Raw genomic sequence first — 23,990 nt, forward strand, 5'->3', positions numbered from 1 at the left:
CAAATATGGTTACAACTTTTCTGGCAACAAGATATAGTTTTTAAAAAATACATACATAAGCAAAACCAATGTTTCTCACCAAAAATTCTGAAAGTACAGATCTTCTGGATCACCTGTTATTGTGCATTCTTCAAATGGAGCAGTAACTTGATTTCTTCAGAGATGTGAGAACCAGTTCTAATTGCTAATGCAGCTATTTAAATTGGATTTGCCTTCTTATATGAGCGAGTTGCTTTTTGCAGCTTCAGACAGTTAGCAAATACTCAACTAGTTTAAAAATTTGCAGCCAGTGCTTTCACCGTTTGTTTTCCTGTAATATAGTAACTGATACATCCTCAGTTCCAGTGAAGCTGGACTGCTTGCAAGTAGCTAAATCTGGCAGTTCATAAATCCCCAGTGGCTATAGTCCATGTTCTGACAACATTACAAGATGTGACTAGATCTTCCTGTTCACCTTCTTGTCTAAAATTTTTTTGTTGACATCTTTTTATTTGGAGACTGTATTCAATTGCATTTTTATTTTGGGAACTACTTTAATACTGCGTTTGGGAAGCAAATTATTTCCGTACTCAGCCATCAGTCTCTTGAACAAGTGACAACAGTCATTTTTCTAGCTTGTTATAGAATATATGAGCAAATGGGAAAAATAAGTTTTGTTTAAAATCTTCCTTGAATTTTGAATTTAGTTTACTATTGAGTATCAGTTTCTCTAGTGCACTTGTCAGATGTTAGTGCTTTTCATACAGCAGTTCACCCATAATAAAAATGAATTCACCCATGACAAAGTAATCACCTTCAGTAAATCTGTAAGCCTGGATGCACATTATATATTTTTCAGAATTTTTTTCTATTACCAATGCTTTTTATTTATTTGCTATGGGGAATGTTATTGAGCTCAGTAGTCATGGAAGTGCCTAGCTTCCTAGCTTCCTAACTTACTGACTTAGTAGTTTGTCAGTTTCAAATGGTTTTAGTACACATGCATTTCTAGAGGAAAATTTAGCTCTCTCAGACAAACTTAAAATAAATGACTTAGCAATTTGTATATAACCCAGAATATCCAGTTCTGATAACATCAAATTTTGGTTAAATAAGTAGACAAGATGCAGTGAAATGTGAAAGATAGCACATCATAGAGTTTACTATGTGAATGCTTCTTTAAGGTTCAGATAGAATATTATACTTCTTTTTTTTCTTATTAAAGAGTTCTGCAAAATAGTTTTGATTCCATTTGAACTCTGAAGATCTGATAGATATTAACTAATTTTCTTTCAACTATCCAGTTCTATTACATCCTCAATAGCAAAAGGTAAAAGTTGCATGCTTTTGTGGCTTCTGATCAGTAAGGAGCCAGTGGTGAACACAGCAAAACTTACAGAGAAGTAATTACTACTTTAAGATGATCGTTATATTAACAAATGTTTTGAACTACTTAGGAATGGAAGGTTTATTTGCATCTCTCTCATTTTTATTATTATTACTATCCTTGGAAGGACAAATGATCTACTTTTATTATGACCATATGTAAGCATGAAAATTTGTGTGCTTGTTTAGTAATTATAAAAGGAAAGGAAATTATATTTTTTTCTTTCTTAACAATCACAAAACAAACATCAAGGTTCCATGGCTTTTAAATATCTTAGATTTTTTAGTGCATGCAAGTATATTATTAGGAAGTACATCATATGATGAAATTTTGTAAACTTTTTTAAGCTCCTGATTTTTGTAAGTCAGTTTTAAACTCTTTCCTGCAAATCTTTATCGAGTAAAGCAATACTGCTTTCTCATTAAAAAGCCTTAAAATAAAGTCTCTTGAGGTAATCAGTGAGATGAGAATAATCAAATTTAGGTGTTTGTTGTTTGCCTTTTCTCTACATCCATCTGTATTTTTCAGTTGTCAGATCTGCTAAATGCAGTCTTCTAGAGTTGAATGACCCATGTGGCAAAAGATGCATTAAGAAATGTTAGAAGTTCTGTTTATGAAAATGTGAAATAATTTCTGTCTACACATCCTTTTCTGTTTAATTGGGTAACTGAATAGCATTATGAACAGGACGTAGTAAAAAAGTAAAAATAAAAATCAGTAATATATACAGTTATATATATAAATACAAGTTATAAATATATATTTTTATATATATATATAAAATACAGTTTATATATGTATAAATACAGTTATAAATATAAATACAGTTTCTAAGATCTGCAGCAGATTTAACAGTTTTGGCTCTAGAAGAGGAAAACACTTCAAGTCTTATGTGCCTAAAAATATGTATGGAAAATCAAGTGGCTGAATTAGACATAATATTCCCTGTTCAAATAAATCCCACACTGTTTTTACTAAACAATTTTTATTCAACTCATGTGTAGTTTGCTACTCTGATTACAGCACTATTAATTTAAACATGTAAGTTTTTTGTAATACTAAGTTAGGTGTGTAAAATTTCTCAGTGTATCTCATAAAATATATTTAAGATTTTTTATAAAGAAAGCAGTAACAGCTCAATTTTATCACTGCATTAATTCAACAGTGAACAAAGGAAAAATATTTTTTCTGCAGTGTTGACTTCCTCATTTTTGCATGTATATTGTATTTGCTTTTTTTTTTTTTTAATAGGCGTTAACTGTTTATCTTAAGATAAAACAAGTACTGAGTATCTTAGATCTTTTCAGTACACTATATATTGTGATTAAAGGTATTATATTTAAAGACTAATGATCATGAGAATGTAGAGATTCTTAGTTTTGGCCATTTACGTTTCTTAAGAAAAGTTTGGTAGACTGATCTTTTCCTATATTTGCTCTTCTCCTTTCGTGAGGAGTAACTAAATAGACATTGATCTCAAATTGCACATCTAACCCACCTTCATATATGGTGATTTTGGATTGGCTTCTTAAGGTCCTGGTACTTAATTTTCCTTCTGTTCTGTCAGAATCAGTTAACTGTTCTTTCTGCATTCAAGAAGACAGAGCATAAAGCAATGCAAACTAATGAAAAACAGTTTTGTTCTATGGGAAGTCATAGAAAGTAATATTTTGGTTAAACTCTGGAATTTTAAAAAGATATATATTGTACTCTGAATATTTTTGTTACTTCATTTTAAATATCAAATGTATAATTATAGGGAATTCTTTATTCTGCTGCTCAATTTGATTGTTACATTCCCCAACCGCTATAGACTAACAGAACTGAGAAACTGCATTTCCAGTGATTACTATAGTTAAAGAGAGAAGCAAAATCAGTGTGTAGATTATCTTGTGTGATTGCAGACCCTCCATGATTGCAGAGCCTCCATGTTTCCATGAAAACACTGAAGGACATTCACAACAGATTCCTATCATCATTTTAGGCATGATGGGAATCAATTGGAGAGTGAGGGTATGCTGGGTAAAATATCTAGATGATTATTTTAGATAAGACAGCTTTGAAAAATAGTACTGAGATTTTAAATGTTTTAACATTTGCTAATTTTCAGTGGTGAAGTAATTTAAATTCAATTTTATGATTCCTGAAATGTGAACTTTATTAGAAAAAAAGATATGAAGTTTTTCCAGGAACGATTCCTGAAATTATTTTTAATTTTTGGAAGGGAAGGATAAAATAAACTGAAATCTACCAATATAAGCTTAAGAACTAAATATAAAATCTTGCATGTAGTAGTTTATTCTGAATTAAAAGTTATTTCTCAACTACGTACCACATATATTGATTATGACATGCTAAAAGCCAGGAAGCCAGAAAGCTCTAATGTTCCAAGAGCATAGGAGAGGATCTGACTTAATCTTCCGTGTGTTGATGAGCCAGCACAGTCCCAGTTCTTCTGTGTGTTTTTCACATATAGCTTTATAGCATGTCAACAGAGATTACTGAAATGATACTTCATCATCCAGGGTATGGATTATCCATGTTTGTTTCAACAGTAGAAGTCCATCACAAAATGCGAAACATACAGCAAAGTAAAATCATCAGTCTGCTAAGCTACATTAGATGTCTATGAAGCTAACTATCATTAGGCAAATAGAGCCTTTCATAATTGTTGTAGATGTATGTGAAATTGGTACGCCTCTACTCTCTGATCTTCCTGTCTAACACCTCCCTGCCTCCCCTGATTCCCCAAAGCATCTTTTACTTGTGTACCACTTTCAATGTCAGGAGGAGGTAATACTTTCTAACAGAATTATTGTGTTTGATAATTTCTCCATTTTTGTCAGTTATGAATTATTGTCTTTATTAAAATATGATGTAAACATTATTTTTGCAAACAACACGTAGCTAGATAATCCATCTCATGATAGAAGTAAATTTATTTATTTTTGACAAGTTGGTGTGGTTTTTTTTTCAATGAATATGACAAAGCATGCAAAATGTTTTTTGTACTTGCCCATTTCTGCTTACAGTGATTAATTTCCTTTTCTTTAATTATTGTTAAATTTTAATATGAATCTGTCCAGGGATTTTAGTTGGTTCCCCTGTAAAGCTGGAGATAGAAAGTAAGGTTTTGATAAATCAGTTTGTACAGATTAAATGGTGGCTTTGCTAACTGGTTCCTGCCATACTGATTCTTGATACTACTGCCTATATACTATTAATTCTTTAATTCCATAGGAACAGTGACAATTTCTTTGAAATGCATAGAAACAGCTTCATGGACATTTTTATGGAGAAAAGACGTCACATTGTGTTTTCTAATGGCTATTAAGTGCTGTCCTAGCTGTTCTGTGTAGGCAAAAAATACACAGTGCAGCAGTGCATGTTTCTGTAATAGGTTCGTTGCTTATAAACTTAGTGAACTCTCTGGTATCTCCATTTAATGATTTTCCATTATAAAGCAGTAAATGTACTGTATATTTTATAAAACAGATGAGATCTTAGTGATTGTTCTCCTTAAAACACTCCGAAATTTTTGCTTTCAGTACAGAGTGCAATTTTTATCTGCATGCTAGCAAAATCTTTTGTACAAATGAGTTGAGTTTCTCTCCAAAAGAGTGATCTTAGCTCTTGTGCATCTGAGTTCTGAATTGGTGACAAAAGTCCTTGTGCAGTAGTTCTGATATAATGGAAATTCTTTCAGAATAGCAGACTGTCTTGCTATAAAACTGTGGTTTGTGATAGAACAAACTACTGTTTCATCATAACAGAAGTGTGGGATCTATCTATGCAAGTCTCAAGCTTCATAAGAAATGTCTGGCTCTTAGTTACAGTAAATGGCATGACACACTCCATCCATGTAGAGCTTTTGACATACTTAATGGTTTTTGTTCAATAGATAATTTGCCAAGGGGGGCAATGGATTCAGGTGACTTAATCAGAAAAACAAAGCTTTCCCTTTTAAGAAGTATTCTACCAGTAAAATTACTTCTGCAGAAAGTTTGCATTACAGTGCTTCTAACTTCTTCCTCCGATGTTTCTTTGTTCCCATTTTCTTCTTGATATATGTCTTTTTTTTAAAACTTTGTTGCTCAGAATGTCTTTAATGCTAGCCAAGGAGTAAGGGATTTGGACTTTTTTTCATGGACTTCCAAAGCTTTACCCCCTAAGGTGAGTTAAGTGACAGGAACAGTCACATTGAATCTTTTTTTTTTTTTTTTTTTTTGCCTCATAAATCAAGTTTACATTAAATATTCCTTGAAGTTTGTTTTACCATGAATTATTTTTACAGCAAATGAAAGGTTGACTTACAATGCTGTGTCTGTATCTCTTCTTTTACAATGGTAAAATAAAAATACTAGAGTAGATAGCTGAGTTGAGCTAAGTTGTCATTGATTTATAAGTTGCATTCTCTTTTAATAACAAACAAAATTAGAAATTCAGAAAGATGGCCTAGTAACATAATAGACATTCATTCTCGTGTTCATGTTATTAAAGTATGCTTTAAGTTGCAGTCTCAACTACGTTTACATTCATATGAGCAAGACTGCAAAAATTTAATACATAAACCATTTTTAATCTTAAAATTATGGAATTGTAGGAATGCATTATATTACATACAGTTAAACAGTTTAAACTATCTACTTATGTGCTTGTCTAAATCTATACAGCCTTGTAGTGATTTTGAGATCAGTGTTGTTTTCATATTAAACTTTCATATGAACCTTGTAAAGAAAATGATACTCAAAGTGCTACTGGTTTAGGGATATAAAAATGTGTTATTCACTGGATTTTCTTCCTCAGAAAAGCAATTTTTTACTTTACATAAATATCTAGAGAGTGTTAAAACTATCTTTGGATAGCATGCATTTTTTGTTTGTTTTTCTCTTTGGACCAACTTCAGCTTGAAAGCTTTGAAAGTTCATTTTCTATAAAGGTTTCTTGGAAAGGCTGATTAATAACTCTGGACATAATACACAGACTTCAATAAAAAATGTGAAAATATGTTAATTAGAGATTACAGGAAATAATGTAAAATTTTTAAAAAAGTAAGAAATAATATAACTAGAATTTCAATTTAAAACTGATTTTTAGAAGTATTCTACGCAGCAGGAGGTGTAGCAGGAGATTGTGGAGGCAGAAAGTATTAGCAAATTCAGAAGAAATTAAATCTGTAGGAATCAGATTCATAAACAGACAATAAATGTAGTAGGATTATGCCCTCTAACATCCATATTAAAAAGTTTTTACGTATGTTGCTCCCAAAGTAATGCCTCCTATTTATTTCCATGGAAACTGGAACAGATACAAAAAGCACAACAACATTATCTGGTACAGCAAATTCTCAACTACAAAATAACCTCAGTAGCTGATTTGCATGGGTGCTCTCCATTTGGTGATGTGACAGCGGTACTTGGCCATTCAAAACGTGTCTTGCCTTTCATATCACTGCTGCCATTGCCGAAATGCACCACCTGCCGCCTCACTGTGGTCACATCCACCGTTTGGTATACAAAAGTATTCAGCAAAGCATTAATGAATGAATTGGCAGGAAGCTTCAGCCTCTATTATCATACCACCAACATTAGCTTCTGATGTCATGGGCCAACATATTAAAATAGGAGACACTACTTTTAGAGCAGGCTTCAGAAATGCTGGTATATAAAAGATGGCCCACTGGTAATGGCTTGCGTGCTACTTTTGAATAGCATTTTGTGTTACTATGACTGAAGACATATGGACTAAGTGAACCACTGGCTTCCTCCAGTAGGGCTTTATTTAGGTTCATAACTTTCAGATCTTCTTTTCAAAGCATATATGATTTGTATTTTAAGCATAATAGAGCTTGTTCCTGCTTCTCGCTTCCTTTCTTCTGATGTTACCCTAATCCTTCAGATTTTCCAGTATAATAGTATAGTAGACCTCTTAGGCATTTAATTTATCTATGACTGATTGAAAATCTGTATTTCTCCTATTTTTAGTAACTATCAATTTTTATAAATAGGAAACACAAAATATTTTCTCAGTTTGAATTTGAGAGGATTTTTAATCTATAATTGGTACTAGGTGAAATAAATTGCAAGCCTTTTTATTGTCTGAGTAAAAATAATAAATATGCACTACTTTTTATAAGAATTTATGATGTTTCTATTATTCTTTGTCTTCATTTTACCGTCAACCTAAAGTAGCAATGTGTTATAATACTAAAGCTAAAAAAGAAGCTTATCATTGGAAAGAGATTCTATTTAATGTCCTTTTATATGGCTCATGGTTTTTTGCTATATTATTTCACAAATACAGTAGGAGAAATGAATGTACATCCTAGTAAATGTCAGTATGAAGCAAGTTTTAGTTAAAGTGGTAAGATAAATATTTATAGTGTCTAATTCCCTTTTAAATAGCATGTGTGCATTTAAGCCACTTTTGTTTCAGGAGTAACAGGGTGTCTTTTCAGTTGATGATTTGCTAGTAGTTCAGTTTATTATTGCATGCTAAAATTAGAAATGTGACTAGTATCTCTTCTTGGTTTGGAATTTAATTATTTCATTCTTGAAATAAGTGTTTCTTATATAAAGTATTAGTGATGGATTTTATTCTCTTCTGTTTTTTGTTTTTTAATTTCTCAGGAGTCTAGATCTAGTACTGGTGATTTTTTCAAAGATCTGAATTCACACTGCCCACAGGAAGCAGTGATGCAAGAACAAGATATGTCATTACTTCGAGGGGGTCCTGGAGTGTACAAGGTAGTGAAGACTGGCCCGTCAGGTCACAACATCAGAAGCTGCCCTAACCTTAGAGGTATCCCAATTGGAATGTTAGTTCTGGGAAACAAAGTCAAAGCAGTGGGCGAGGTATGGATCCTTGTAGCTTCAGTTCATGTCTTCATAGATACCAATATATAACTAGTAAACTCAACAAAAGAATCTGCTCCTGTACAGGTTTGCTTTTCCAATCTTTATGACAAATACTACCTTCTGAACTTGGTTTACATTTTAAATACTAATGTAATTCTGATTTTTGTCTTTGATGTGTGTTCATTGAAATAATGTTGAAGTTGTAAAGTGGTTTCATATGCTTTCTTGTATATTTGTTGCGCTATTCCTTACAAAATGATGTTTCTGTTTCATGTTTTTGTCATATGCTTTGAAAGAATTTTGTTTCACCGAAAAACAAAATTTTTTCTAGGACCTAACCAATTAACAAGTTTCTCTGCTACTGTTTTGACTCATTTGTTCAGTTTCTGAACTATTGTTACTGTTCACGGTTTTCCAATTGTGATGTTTTATGGTTAAGAAGGGCTTAAGGATGAAGTGTGTCATGCTATTTCCTAAATACAGTGTCAGGAACAAAATTAGTATGTACGCAAATGCTTTATATATAACTCACTCTTACAATTCTGTTGTTGCAGCCAACTCATAAGAAGGCATACCTTGAATATCTCCTTCAAGTTTTTACTTAGGCTTGTTTGAGTGTTCTAAAGTTGTGGCGTTGGTGTTGCTTTTTCCAAACATAAGCGGGTTTAGTATTATTGGAAATATTCCTAACTGTGAATGTGCCATGAATGGTTTTGGTTCTTCAATCTGCCTCAGCCTGTGGCCTTAATTTAAGAAACTTAAAAAGTTTTTGTTATACTACAAAGATTGGAATGCACGTACTTTTCAGGTTCTGAATTAAGTTGCTGAATTGTACTACCGAATAATCTGCAAAGTCAGTATGTTGTGCTTTTTTATGTGTGCAACAGGTGACTAATTCAGAAGGTACATGGGTGCAAATGGATAAGAACAGCATGGTAGAGTTCTGTGAAAGCGATGAAGGCGAGGCGTGGTCGTTAGCTAGAGACAGAGGTGGAAACCAGTACCTCCGACATGAAGATGGCAAGTTGTTCTGTTTTCTAATTAACTTAGAAAAAAATTACAAGGAATCTAAATAGGACAAATAAATAAAGAGGAAACTGAGTTTTAAAAAGGTGTAACAAATTAATATTTTTTTCCTCTGAATTACTTTGTTGCTAAATTTCAAATTTGTTTACAACCATTCTTGATCTGTTTTTTTTTAAATAACAGGGAAGATATTCCCCCATATTTTCTTCTGTACCAGTTATGGGTCATAATTCTATCCTTCCTTTTAGCTATAGGGATGATTTTCAAATAAGTACTTGTGTACTTCTTTCAGACTTTCATCTTTTTTTTTGTCTATATGACAAGAAGAGCAGAAAGAATTGTTTATGTCCTTTTTGGTTTTAATTCTGCTATATTGTATCCCATTAAAAAACCATTACAGTTTTTTTTAGACACTGAATTTTAAATTAACATTACATTTCTAATTATTCTAGTTAGCACTGAATTATTACATTTTCTTAAAATGCAGAATTTCTGTCCTGATAAATTCATGTTCAGACTGAGTAAGAACTAGAAATAATGAAAGTAACATAAGCAAAAGGTTGCTGTCATGTGCCACTCAGTGCCCAAAGTTTGCTATTGCATATTTGTAGTTTTATTTTGATCATGCTTCTTATTGATCATACTTCAAGCATGACTGATCTTTATTACTTATCTAAAATGTTTCTTTTACCTCACATGCTTTCTGTGAGAACCCTGATGCATCCTGAAATTGTTAATTCCTTAACAATTTAATAGATAGACTAACCCATCTGACAGTTCTCAGGTACAAGATCATGACTTACCTATTGTTCCCTCTAAAGATGCAACAGGAGTGATCTGACATTATCTGCACTTCAGGAGAAGATCATCTAGACCAACCTCACTCACGGTGAAGAGTCAGCTAGAACAAGTTGCTGCTCAGGCCATTGTCTAGCAAAAGTCAAAATATTTAAAATAGTTCCAACCTCTCTGGGTAACCTATTTCAGTATTTACCCACCTTCACAGTGATAAAAAAAATCATAATACAATTATACACATTGCAACATTTGTTGTCCCTTGTTCTGTCAGTTAAGCCTTCCAGAAAAGTCAGGCTTCATCTTCTCTGACTCTTCCAGATATGTAATTGAAGGGAGAAGTAAGATCTCCCCTTAGCTTTTGCTTTTCAAGAATAAACAAGCCTAGATCTCTCAACTTCTCCATAGATGTGTGCTCTGTAGTGCCCAGACTGTCTTGGTGGCTTCTGCTGAATTCATTTTAATCTGTATTTGAATGGGGAGCCTGAAATTAAATACTGCTGTCTAGTGCTTCGTACTTTTCAAATTTCTAGTAAAAATGAATATGAATCTTCATTAGCATGATTTCATTAAATATTTCTCACTGAGAATACTTGTTCTTCTATGAATTGTAAAAGTTTGGTGTAATTCCCTATGAGGTTGATTTGTTTCAGCTCGCTTAAGGAGTTAGTTTCTTCAAGCTAAATTCAAAAATGAATTTAACAGCTGTTGTCAAAAGAATAAATAAATAATCAAATGGTGTGATATTACTGAAAATAAGTTCTCAAGCCTATTCCTGAGTGGCACGTGACAACAAAAGTTTCAACAACTCTGTCAAATGTAAAACCGGAATTATATTAACTCCTCAATCTTTTCATTTTTAGAGCTTGAGCTCTATGGAAGAAAGATGTCCTTTTCTTTCTGAGAAAAATTGAGTAGAATGAAAGAGTGCTCTCTGGAGAAAAAGAAAAAAATCTCCTTTGTGACTCATCTTTCCAGTGTAAAATCTGAAAAGATCTAATTCTAAAGTGATATGGGGTTTTTTTTGCAGAGCAAATTCTTCTAGATCAGAACGTTCAGACTCCTCCTCCAAGTCCATTTTCAATGCAAGTTTTCAGTAAGGGGACGAGCTGTAGTAATGGACAAGGGTTTGATTACGGCCTTGGAAATAACAAAGGTATGTTTCTTTCACTCACATTTTTTAAAATGATAATTATCTTAATTTTGCTTATGTTTTTGTCACTCATTTAATACTTTTTTAGTCACCATCAGATGTTCTCCAAAAGAAGAAATCAGTAGCACAATGAATTATAAGGTGTTTTTTTTCTTTACTTCAATTTCACTCAGTCTAAGTATTCTATATAAAAGCATCATCAAATGCTTGGAAGTTATAGACAGGTGAGGCTTTCTGTAATCATAGAATCATAGAATGGCCTGGGTTGAAAAGGACCATAATGATCATCTAGTTTCAACCTCCCTGCTATGTGCAGGTTTGCCAACCACTAGACCAGGCTGTCCAGAGCCACATCCACCCTGGCCTTGAGTGGCTCCAGGGATGGGGCATCCACAACCTCCTTGGGCAACCCGTTCCACTATGTCACCACCCTCTGGGTGAAAAACTTCCTCCTAAATGCCAGGCACAACACTATAATGTAGAAAAGAAAAATAAACATTTGCAAGTAAGATACGAACGGAATTGTATTTAGAAAAAGAAGTTTTGAAAAGATCAGAAACATTCTTAAACACTTCTAACCTGTCTTAAAATGTGAAGTGCTTTTGATTGGATGGCAGACTACCATTTGAGATTTATGTTGTAAAACTGAAGTTACCTTTCAGACTCAGAGATACCAGTTACAAATACTGGGAAGTAAATAACATCTTACTCATTTTACTGATATAAAATAGTAGTTTCTCTTAAATATGATTTATTTCATTGATGAGATGTAAACATACATAAGCCATCACAGTAAACTCAAATTGCTTGCCTTCTGTTCATTCATTAATTAAATCAAGAATATTTAATAGTTATGGAAGGCACTTTTGCAGAGGCTGACGTCCTCAACAAATATTACTGAAGCACAGAGCTCTGTCATTATACTCTGACATCTCGTCTCTGTCCTCTGTCAGTGCCAGTGAGAATGTAGGCTTTAGGTGTGCAGTGTGATTTTAATACCAGAACATATTGTAAGTTGTCTCTGAATTAAAATAAATAAATAAATAAATCTTGAATTAAAACTTGTTAATAGGAGGACATATATATATATGATATCCACAGTTCTACCATTACATACCATTATACAAATAGCTTTTATTATTCAAATAGAAAGGTTAAAATACGGTCAGATATATTCAGGAGAAAGAACATTAAGGAGCTTTTGAGTAATTTCTTGTTGGAACCACAGCATTAATTAGAACTCTGCCTCTTCTATTACCTGATGAACAGGACCTGAAATTATCAAATAACCTGCAAGTTATGCAGTTACCACTGTAGCTCCAAGAGTCATTTAGTCACCATCTTATATCAGGGTGTTGCATCATAGCATCAAGTTCCCTAAAAAACTGTAAATCTACTGACAAAGTTTACTCAAGGGCAGTGAAATGTGAGTATTAGCATGTAGACATAGAAAAGTAATGAATTACTGTTTCCTTCACTGTTTTTTTGCAACTTCCTCATACTCAGTTACAGGGCAAAATCATCAAAACACATAAGTATTTGCAGAAATCGCATAGAAATGTTGTTTGTCTGCTTTCTTTGTAAAGGTCAGCTGTTGGAGTACAAGAAAAAACTGTTCAGAGCAGACGCTGTGGAGAAAGATAAGCAGCAGTTAGCTAGATGACTTTATTCATTCCATATATTGTAGCTGCTTCTGAATTCTTGGGAAAAAACAAACAAACAAAAAAAACAACAGCAAAAAGTTGTTGGCAACTATATTTGGAAGAGTAATGATATTTCCTTGCCCCTGCAAAAAAGAAATAGAATTAATGTATCATTATTTTATGTACTGCCAGCTTGCATTCACAAATCTAAGAAGCTTTGAGTTTTGTGGAAAAGAAAGAACTGAAAACACAAGCACTGTGTATTAGGAAAAATTTCAAGGAAGCAGTTCCATTGGATATGCCTGTTTGTCAAAAGAACTTTGTGTAAGGATGCACTAGTTTAAATGCAGGTTTAGTTACATGCATTAGTTGAATGTAAAGATAGCCAGTATTAGGTCTGTGTTTACTGTATTGCCAGTATGCAGCTCTTCTTAGAGGTTCTTCTCTTTAAAACAAGTAATTGTTTTAGGCCTATTCATTTAGAATTCTTCTAATGCAAACTGGAACGATTCTAACAAAAAAGTTCTTTAGCTTTTCCTATAAAACGTCACATTTTGGGGCATTTTATCACACTTAAATTCCAGACATTCCATGGCTTAATAGACACTTAAGCAATTGCCAATCTTTGTCCAGAGAAAAAAAAAAAAACTAAAATAATATTTTATTAATTTATCAAAATAAGCAGGTAACAGGAATCCCATTTTGTTCTGAATCAGTAAATGTTAGAAGAAAACATCTTCCTTGTTTATATTTAAAATATATTTGGCATAAACTAGGCTTTAAACTGATAAAAATCACTTAATAGTTTTGCAAACCTGAATTAGCAGGTACAGGGCAATTCTAGAAGAGAACTACTACTACTGGCTGCTGGGCTTTGCATACTTCTGTAAAAATCATTTCTCAAATAGAAAAAAGTTATCAGTGGCAAAACTGTTGATAATATTAGACTGTTAAACTGGTTGTTCTTCAAATATCCCCTCTGCACCAATGGTAAGAACATATTAGGAAAGAAAGGCTGAAAGGAATAATTTCATGATGATTCTGGAATGTGTACCCTGGACAATTGTTTTTTCTATATAATGTACATTAGGTATTCAATGACAAAAAGTTAATCAATTGATATATATAGAAATACATATACTTAGTAGTTAATGATAGGCAAAAATTTATATACCCTTTTGGGACCTCTGAATCAAATTCTGTTTCACTTACATAGATAACTGGCCTGAGAATTTCATACAAGAATGTCAAAGGATAGGACATTTGCTTATGTGATTCTGCTTTATATACTGTTTGGAGATCTAAGATACTATATCTCGGGAAAAATATTTCTCCATACTGCCAACACCCCAGTGATAGAGGAAATACAGCTATTGAAACAAATCTGGAAATATTGTGCATACATTCAACTGAAGATGCACAAAGCATACTCTGAACAAAACCAGTGCAAGAATTTTTACATGTGTGGCAGGGTATATAGACTGCACACATACAGTTGTAAGATCCAGTTGGGTCCTGTATTCTAATGTTGGTTCTTTCTCTGATAGTTAACATAAGTTACATCTAGAAGAAAAAAAATGCTATGCAGCTCTTAACCTGGAATTATTATTTTTTCATAGTTTTGTTTTTTGTTTTTGTTTTTTTAAGAGAATAATAGTGCTTTGCCAAATGTGTCATTCCCTTTTGGGTCATTATGGTAGGAAAGATTGCTGCTCAAGTACTGATTCTAGTCTTTTTTTGTTATACTACTTGCAAAACAGTGGAATAAACTTCATGCCAATAGGTGATTATTTACATGGACTTCCAACTGTTTCCTGGTATTTCTGTTGTTTCCTTTTTGAAACCAAAAAATCAAGAAAAAATATTTATTATTGAAGTTCTTAGGGTAATGTATGTTTCCATATACCCATAAGTCTTTCTTTAATTCTATGAAAAAGCAATGGATAAAATCGTTTGATAGTTCTGTATTAGTTGCTGCATTAGAATTTGTAGAATGTTTTCAAAATGATCTGAATTTGTAGAGTGAAGTGATGCTGTTAGGATTTGGTTGGTGATCATTCAAATCTGAGATAATCTTACTTGTGGTGTCTCTGAGCTGATATGACTAAGTTTACCTCAAGTTACAATGTGATGTGATGAACTCTGCCTTCTTATTGTAGGCTTCATATATTTCTAACACTTATATGTGGCTCTTCTGAAAATTGACATTTAGAAATTAAAATTATGCTTTTAACATGCTAGTTTTTTGAAGGCCTTCATTTGCCCCACAGTGAATATCTGTAGTTCTTCAGAAAACCACTGTCAGTTCCTAAATTGTATTTGTTTTTAAAAAATAATTTTCAGTCTGATCTTGAAAAACATGACAAAATACTTTTGAAGATATTTGCAAAAACGAGCAAATATTTACAAAACCTAGGCATAGAAACACACTTACCGAAGTCTAAACACTTGTTATCCTTCCCCTCTCATCAGTTTTTCTAATCTTTATCTGCATGTTCTGTTGCATGTGTGTGTTATTGTAAATGCTAGGGATGCTGTTTTTCTCTTGGCTGCTGTTCTGTTTTTGGTTTACTTTTTTTTTTTTTTTTTTGGCAAGTGAATAGAAATTTCTACTTTGAAATGTTTTAAGAAACTGGAGTAGTGTTTTCATGATTTTTTAAAAACCCTGCTTGTAATTTGAAGTAATTTTATTGCCGTGCATGGGATGAGGTTTTTGTATTTAGCCGCAACCAGAGCTGTTTGTGGCTAAATAAGAGCTTTCTCTATAATCACCATTTAAACATTAATTGAGCACCAATTTACTCTGCTGTTCCAGAGAATGACAAGTAACAGGTTGTAGTTTTGACTGTTTTGCCCACTACAGGTGACCAACTGAGTGCCATACTGAATTCCATTCAGTCACGGCCAAATCTCCCAGCTCCTTCCATCTTTGATCAAGCTGCAAAACCTCCCTCTTCCCTAGTCCACAGTCCATTTGTGTTCGGACAGCCCCTTTCCTTCCAGCAGCCTCAGCCACAGCTTCAGAGTAAGTTTGTCAGCCTTACCTGCCTCATCAGTCCATTTCTGCAGCTTTTACATTGCTCCTCAGTTGCTTGCTAGCTTCTAATCATCCCTCAGCACGCCTTTCTGCTTTTATTTTGTTGAGTTAGTTTTTCATCATTCAGACACATGTGAGGCTCTCTAATGCTCCTAAAAAAAGTATACTTGATCAATTTGAGTTTTGATATTAACAGTATTTTGCTTTTGTATGTGTCCTACAGCGTAGATAACATTCATGAAAGTGCATTTCCAATATTGCATGAAAGTCTGGGTTTATAATGAAGGTAAATACCTTTCATGGTACAAAATGTTGATAAATCTCTTAACATAAGAAATTGACTGCAATAAATTCATAGTTATTCAGTTTTCTTCTTAAATTTCTGATTTTGTCATCACTTACAAGTTTTATGATGCACCTGATCTGATTACTGGCAGGAGAACAGGAGGTTTAATTTTTGTTTAGTGAAAATTGAAAGCTTGTTGAAAATTCGTTGTGAGTAGCAGATATGGCAGTAAATTCTTGCTTGTGTGCAGAACAAGTCTAGCATGTTGGTCTTGTCTTACCTGTAGAAGTATCCACAGTTGGAAGTGCCAGTTCTTTCCTGTGGGACATATATCTGTCAATTCAGTTTGTCTCACACGGCCCTAAAGTGCTTCAGTTCAGCTGATGCGAGAAAATAAGTATTCAGTGGAGTGCAGCAAGTGAGAATTAGATTTAAGTGTATGACTCTCTTCTGCATTGGCTTCAGACTCATTCTGAGAGTGACGTTGTGTGCTTATACAAGGCTGTCAACAGTTTACGGGCTGGTTCAGCCCAGTTCCGTGACTAGCAGGGCAGAAGGATTTCGCAAAATCCGCGCCTCTGGAAAAGGGAAACAGGAGACCCCAAAATAATTAAAAACAGCGGCAACGATCTGAGGTGAAACAAACTCATTTATTAAACATAGTATCAGAATGCAAGATAACACACCATAATACAATATAATTAGAATTGAAGCTAATAATGAGAGAGAGTCTGAAAGGTGGATAGGCCTCTCATAACGTTGAGATGAGATGTGCAGTCCAGTTGAGCAGCAGGGAGGGGAGCCTGACGAAGAAGAGCACATCAGGTGACCTTGCCAGGGGTTGTATCTCCTCTCTGACCGCAGAGCCACCTAGGGTATGTAGTTCTTTTCCAGACAGGTGCCTGGAACTGGAGAATTAACACTTTAACTTCCAATGCACTACATGATGTTATGATGTAGAATACCGATAACCAAAAATCATAAAAGCATGATATGGGCTTAAACCAACATTCTGAAAATGTGTTCCAAAACCTAGTTAGATGAAGCAAGTGACTGCCAGTAGTGTCAACACACCATCACTGGGAATTTGACAATTGTATGCTCTTTCCCTTCACTTCTGTTTTTATTTTTTTGTCCAGAGTAGTAAAGTCAGAGTTTTATTCAACATTTAATTTAACATTTCCCTACTGATCTTACTTCAAACTTTTATCATTTAGTATTTATGTATGAAAAGAAAAGCTTTTTTTTTTCTTATATGCTGCTCAGTAAGCTTTTTTTAATTAAGTTACTGTCTATGTATTCTTCTAATAAAGATCCAGGATTCAGAATTAGGACCTTTTTTCCAAGGGGAATGCTGGTCTAATAAGTAAAATAAAAATGTAGAAATAAAATAATCTTATGTTTCTGTCTGATTTGATAGCTTAGTACAGTATTTCAACCAGTTAGGTTATTAGCGCTTCCAGCAGTATAAACTAAACCGGAACTCAAACGGAACTAGTGTACTGTGTTGCCATAACTGTGATGTGGTACAAGGACCTTCTTCCTAACAAGTTGTCATTTACTTTATGATATCATATAAATAATGTAAATTATATGTACGAAAGAGGGAAATATTAAAGTTTTTGTTTCCAGTATGAAAAATCTAGTAGCATGTGAGGCGAAAACAGTTTTTAATTAGAACATCCTTATTCTTCTGAAAATCTGTTAATCCTTTTAACACTTGATATAAAGGTAGAACATTGTCTGTGAGGCTGTAAGACTGTGTTCATGTTCATTTAATAGTCAAGGAAATTATCAGGTATCTTTGAAAATTAAATACTATTTCTAGAAACCATACATATTAGAAAGTAATGAATTAGCAGTCTACATCTATTAGACTAACATAAATGCAATAAAAATATTTAAACAGGAAAATTCTGTTTATATCTGATTTTGCTGTGCTTTTTAATATGTTTGATATGTTCAACTCTGAGCTATAACTGAACTGTAAGATAATTCCTTTTAACACTTTATTATTTCAAAAGCATTTAATAGCTTCCTGTTTCTAAACAAGTAATCAGAAGTTAAATCCCTTAAAGAGCATATCCCAAGGCTCCATATCATGTCAACTGCAGTCATATGTAATTACAATTTTAAATGATGTCCTTTGTTTGTAAGTGCTTACCGCAATAAATTTAGATCTAAAAATTAAAGCAAATGTTTGTTACCTGTTCTATTAAAAGGACTGGTGATAGTTTAACAGTTGAAAGTATTTGTCCCCCATTGTAGATTCCCATGGCTACAGATATGGCAACATGGAAACACATTTTCTGATTTAACAATCTGAGTAAGTAGCTTAGGCTACCACTTACATTTTCTGCTGCCTGTCTATTCAAGGAGGTTTTATATTTAAGCATGATTTTGAGAGGAATTAAGATGATCTTGGATGTCCCATAAATTTATTTCCTAAGTAGTGTATCAAAGTATGGAGAAAAACTTTAATCTGATCATGATGAATACTCTGCCAGAGATTTTCTTTAGAAAAAATAGTTAGCTATTCTTTCTGAGGAATGCTTTCTGTTCTTGGGTTTTATTTTCTTTTGTTTTTCAAATTGATTTGAGGAAGAGGGAACGGGTTTCTCACAACTTTTTTTTCTTCAGATACAGCATCTGGTTATTTTTTGCAAAAAAATACTATAGTGCTTTTGGACAACCACTTCCTCAGATATTATGCTTAAAGTATTTTTTTTTAACAGAAAGCGCATGAATTTTCCTTGATTATTTCAACAAAACAGTCTGTAATTATTCATGCCTGAATTTTCTTACTTCTAAGAAGACTGTGAGATCATCAGTAACAGATTTACTCAGGAGCACAGCTTCCGACAGCCGCTAGATTTATTACTCATTACTTGATTAATTCATCTCTCCATTTTGGTGATTATGTCCAATTTCTGCTTGGATTCTAAGTGTATCAAATCCTGGAGGGTCAAGCAAGGTCTTGTTTCTCAGCTTTCAACAGTTTGTGCTAGGTCATAAAAACCCTCATACACAGCAAGACAGGGAGATCAGCGGGATCTTGTTGCACTGTTCAACAGCAGTTAGTAAGATTTAAGACATGGCTGTTGAACTCTCAACCAAGGGAGGAAGCTTGCTGTCACAGAAGTTAGAACTTTCTGCTATTATCTTCACATCTGAGTTGCTATTACAAATGAGGAACAGATTTATAGACTGGAGATGCATTAAATCCTTTTGTTTGATTCATCTATCACAATTCTAACTCTTCCACCATAGCCCTGTCAACTTGCCTTGAGCAGTGTCCTCAGCACAGCTGTTGTTTCCTGACTTATCTCAGTCCAGGCAGAAGCTGCAGTGCTGAGCTGCTGTTAACGCATTCATGGTGTTAGACTGCCTCATTGCCAATACATGCTGCAGGGCTGCAAACCAGAGTATGATCAGCCCCTACCATTCGTATGTTCCTCAGTACTGTGTTAGCATTTTCTTCTTGGTTTTCTTCCTGCCCTTCCTAGGTGCTTATTACAGAACATTTGGAACCACTGGCTTTGCCTGTAGTGCTTCTGTCAACCTTTTATAAACAGTGGAATCTGCACAGAAGATGTGCACACATAGAGTGTGTAACCGTTTTTAGTAGCATTTCAGTAAAATGAAGGGAGAGAGTAGTCTTAACCAATCACTCTGATCTCTTCTATGTCATACTGAAATGTCATGGAAAGCAGACAGAATACTGGCTAACTTTTTTTTTTTCTGATGCCAAACTTTTTTCTTATTGCCAAACTATTATTCCTGAGAGAAGTTAAAGTGTTTCATACTTTAGGCTTCAAAGATCTAATGTTGTAAGAAACACACTTATTTTTCTGTGTGTGCTGAGAAATTTAAATTCAAAACTATCTCTGTGGGACTGGTATCAAGTTTGGAGGACATGTATAAATTGTGTTGAGGTTTATTGTAGAAATAGATTTGACTCATTGTCTTCAGAAATTAGGAAATTACAGATTCACTATTATAAAATTATAGATTAATTTTATATAGTTCTCTAGTGCAGGAAGGCTTCTTTCAATTAAAATATTTAAGCAGCTCCAGTGTTTGTTATTGAAACCCTGCCTTTGGGCAGTAAGTATAAAAATTTTTGTTTGTAATGAACCGTAATATTTTTGTAATTATACTACATTTTAGCAGGTGCTTCTGTTCATTCTTTCATTTCCCTACTAAATTTATCTAGTAGTTCTCTGCCTTTTTAATATGTGATATTCAGATGTTTGTTGATTTCTGTGTATTCTTGTATTTATCAAGAAACGGAATCCATGTCCAACTGTCAGTACAGCATTTGGCATTTTTTAAAATGTGAAAAAACATAAGAAGCATCCAATGCTTAGGCAAAAGTGCAGAAGGTAGGTCAGTGCTTTCCTTCATCATCATGCAAAAAGGCTGGAAAGGAGTGGCATTTCAGAAGAAATTTTAGCTTATCTTCACAATGCAGACACACTTTAAGCAGTCTGTTTCAGACCTAAAAAATAACAAAAATTAACATGGACCAGTCGGCAGTATGTCATACCTGCTGGCTTTTCCTCAGAAGAAGCAGATATTGGACATCTTGCCATGAGCTGCCTCTTCTGTTTCCACACTGTGTAGCTTTTCAGGCTGGAACTATTTCCAAGTTGAAGGAGAGAGTGTGACTAGACAGAGGTTGTCGCATTCAGTTGTGACTGGACGGGTCTTGTTTTCCTGTATTTGAAGCCTTTGTAGTTTGAAGGTGACTGAAGAGCAGGAATCCTGTCCTTGTCACTGACCAGACATACTGGATAGACGTAGTTTGAATAGAATCGCAGAATCGTAGAATCACTCAGGTTGGAAAAGACCTTAAAGATCAAGTCCAACCATGACCTAACCGTACTACCACAGAATCACAGAATCACAGGGTTGGAAACGACCTGCAAGATCATCTAGTCCAACCACCCTCCCATTCCTATTAGTACCACAAGCTACTAAACCATATCTCGTAGCTCCTCATCCAGGCGCCTCTTGAACACTGCCAGGGACGGCGACTCCACCACCTCCCTGGGCAGCCATTCCAGTGCCTGACCACCCTTTGAGGGAAAATTTTTCTCCTAATGTCCAACCTAAACCTCCTCTGGTATAACTTCTGCCCGTTTCCTCGGGTCCTAGTATTTGCTTGGGAGAAGAGGCCAGACCCTTTTGCACCACAACCTCCCTTTAGGAAGTTGTAGAGTGCAATGAGGTCTCCCCTGAGCCTCCTATTCTCCAGACTGAACAATCCCAGCTCCCTCAGCCACTCCTCATAAGGCTTGTGCTCCAGACCCCTCACCAGTTTCGTTGCCCTTCTCTGAACACGTTCCAGGGCCTCAATATCTTTCTTGTAGTAAGGGGCCCAAAAACCCTAACAGCCCTCTGCTAAATCATGTCCCTGAGCACCGCATCCAGTTTTTAAACACATCCAGGAAACATTGTTTCCCTGGGCAGCAAGGAGACTGTGTGGGAATCTCATTCTCTTTGACCCAATCTCCTTGAAGTGACTGAGTGCAGATACAGTACTCAACATAAACTAGATTACAGAATTGTAATGTAAATATTCTCAGATGTAGAATGAAAGAATGAAATGAAAATCTGCATACATTAAATTAGATTTAGTAAAGATTTAATTATTCACAGAATGGGAAGCTGATAAACAAAATTGTCATTTTTAGGCTTGTTTTTTACAAAAGTGTTCCTTTAATGCTACGTTGCATTCTTAATGTATTTTCCTGCATTTTAACTTTATAAATGAATGAAGTGTCTGATGTCCTGCTACCCAAAAGCTATACAGTTGGTATTGCATCTTTACAAAGCTTTTGTAGGCATCAAAGTAAGTAATGCTATTCTTAAACTTGTGATAGTACTAGAATGAGAATATATGGATTCTTTTATCATTTTGAAGAATTAAATTCTTACCTCAAGCATGAACGAACATCTTCTCCTTATAGAATCTATGGATGTGTAGTTTGTTATTCAAGGTAGGGATTTTAATGTATTTGTGTACAGATTTGTAAATTCAGTACCAGATAAAAACCAAACCAAGGCAAACCAAACAAACAAACAAAAGAACAGCAACAACAACAAAAAAAACAACTAAGCACTGTAGGAACGGAAATCTCTTATTTTCAGTGTACTTTTCTTCCTCTTGTACAAAAGTGTATTTCTAAAGCCAAGTATCTTCTAGTGTACAAAATCTTACAATGGGAAATTGACTTTTTTTTCCTGAAGAAATAAAAATTCAAATTAGAATTAAAAACAGTGTTATAAGAAAGTAAAGTCATAGACTTGAAATTAGAAGTTCCTGTTGTTATCTCACTATATCATGGATTATACCAGAGTTTAACTTCTTTTTTTTCTTTAATCCCTAAAGCTAAGTTATTTATAAAGGTTGATACAAATTTGTTTTCATGTCTATACTGTTTCATAGAAATTTCTACTGATAATTAGGTCTTCTGATGGTATTGCAAAACTGCAGTTCACATTACAAGTGAAGATTTTTGTAACATTTCATTACTGAGGTGAATTCAGATTTGAAAACAAATATCTTTGATTGATTTAATATATTTTTCATCATTCTTCCAATGAGTAGTGAAACTTCAAAACAGAAAAGTCTGGATCTTCTCTAACTTTATCAAAAGAATGTTATAAATGGTCATCTGAAGAAGATACCGCAGGTTTCAGTAACTAATCTCTGAATTTACAGATTAAAATTTCACATTTAAAAGCAGATTTCTGTTCAAAATCAGGTACTGCTGGTTTCATAATAAACCATCCATCTGATTGACTAGCCATAGTGCATTTGAGATCCCATAAACTAATACTTTAGTATTTTATTTTTTGAAGTTTGCATTAGGGAAAGCTTTTTAAGTAGCTGTTTCTCATTTGAAATTAATGTAGGAGTCTTGATGAACTCAAGAATATTTAAAAGAGGAGATGCATATCACTTTAAATGCTTGTTTTTATATTTGCATTTTTTTCCATTGAATCTGTGTTGCTTCTGTGCAACTGTTTTCCACTGTAGACACTCCATCCTGCTGCCTTGCTTCTCGTGAGCGTATTTACAAAACTAGTGATGTAGCTGGGCCTGCCTCTGCTATTTCATCTCTCTGTCACAAACTAAAGGGTGGGTATGCATGCAAACATGGCTAGGTTATTCAGCTTTTGCATTGAAAGTGTTGCTTTTTTTTTCCTCCTTACATTCATTTTCATTTCATTCTCTTAATACGATTTATTCAAGTTTGGTGTTTGTTAGGAGTTCATTTGATACGGCCATTCGGTATTGCCTTCATGAACAGCAGTATCCAGGGTATGGATTTTAGCTATCAAATTTTGTAAATGGGTAACTGTTAACCTAGTATAACACTATCTGCTCTCAAATGCAAATATAGAAGGCAAATGAAATGTAGAAGGGGAAAAAAGTAATCTTTTTATTTTTCTTTGTTAACAGATAAATCAAATATGTAATTACACAGTTTCTCATGTGAGGCATTTTTTTGTGCTGATACTCCAGAATGCTAATTAGGATTATTTACATGTATATGTGCAAAGTGAAACCTTCTTTAAAAAAAAATTTTTCATTGCTAAAAGCTATTGCTAAGCTATGCTTTTTAAAAACTTTTTTGTTCTAGATGTTTTCCTACTTTTTTAACTGGTAATGCATATACTTGGAATGTGATACATTGCTGAATGGTTTGCCGTGTTCTGTGTCCTCTAGGAAGACAAGTGTTTTCTGTTCAGTTTTTTTCTTTTATGAGGAGTTCTATAAAAAGTTATTTAAATAATAATATGTACATCTGGCAA

General features: G+C 33.9%; 1 protein-coding gene across 7 annotated transcripts in view; it reads left to right on the top strand.

The window, feature by feature from the left end:
• MYCBP2 (MYC binding protein 2) overlaps positions 1 to 23,990 on the top strand; it is a 212,535-nt gene that overhangs the window by 143,644 nt on the left and 44,901 nt on the right. For 3 of the 7 annotated variants that reach the window (XM_042839182.1, XM_042839183.1, XM_042839184.1), the window contains exons 53-58: positions 5,465 to 5,539; positions 7,996 to 8,220; positions 9,111 to 9,243; positions 11,075 to 11,200; positions 15,704 to 15,865; positions 23,212 to 23,313. In XM_042839182.1, coding sequence (XP_042695116.1) covers positions 5,465 to 5,539; positions 7,996 to 8,220; positions 9,111 to 9,243; positions 11,075 to 11,200; positions 15,704 to 15,865; positions 23,212 to 23,313 — 823 coding nt within the window. The remainder of the gene's footprint in view (positions 1 to 5,464; positions 5,540 to 7,995; positions 8,221 to 9,110; positions 9,244 to 11,074; positions 11,201 to 15,703; positions 15,866 to 23,211; positions 23,314 to 23,990) is intronic. The other 4 variants (XM_042839185.1, XM_042839186.1, XM_042839188.1 and 1 more) reach the window with 2 other exon arrangements.

This window comes from Centrocercus urophasianus, unplaced genomic scaffold (assembly GCF_019232065.1).
Source record: "Centrocercus urophasianus isolate 14NV4802_14NV808 unplaced genomic scaffold, USGS_Curo_1.0 seq_9, whole genome shotgun sequence".
Lineage (NCBI taxonomy): Eukaryota > Metazoa > Chordata > Aves > Galliformes > Phasianidae > Centrocercus > Centrocercus urophasianus.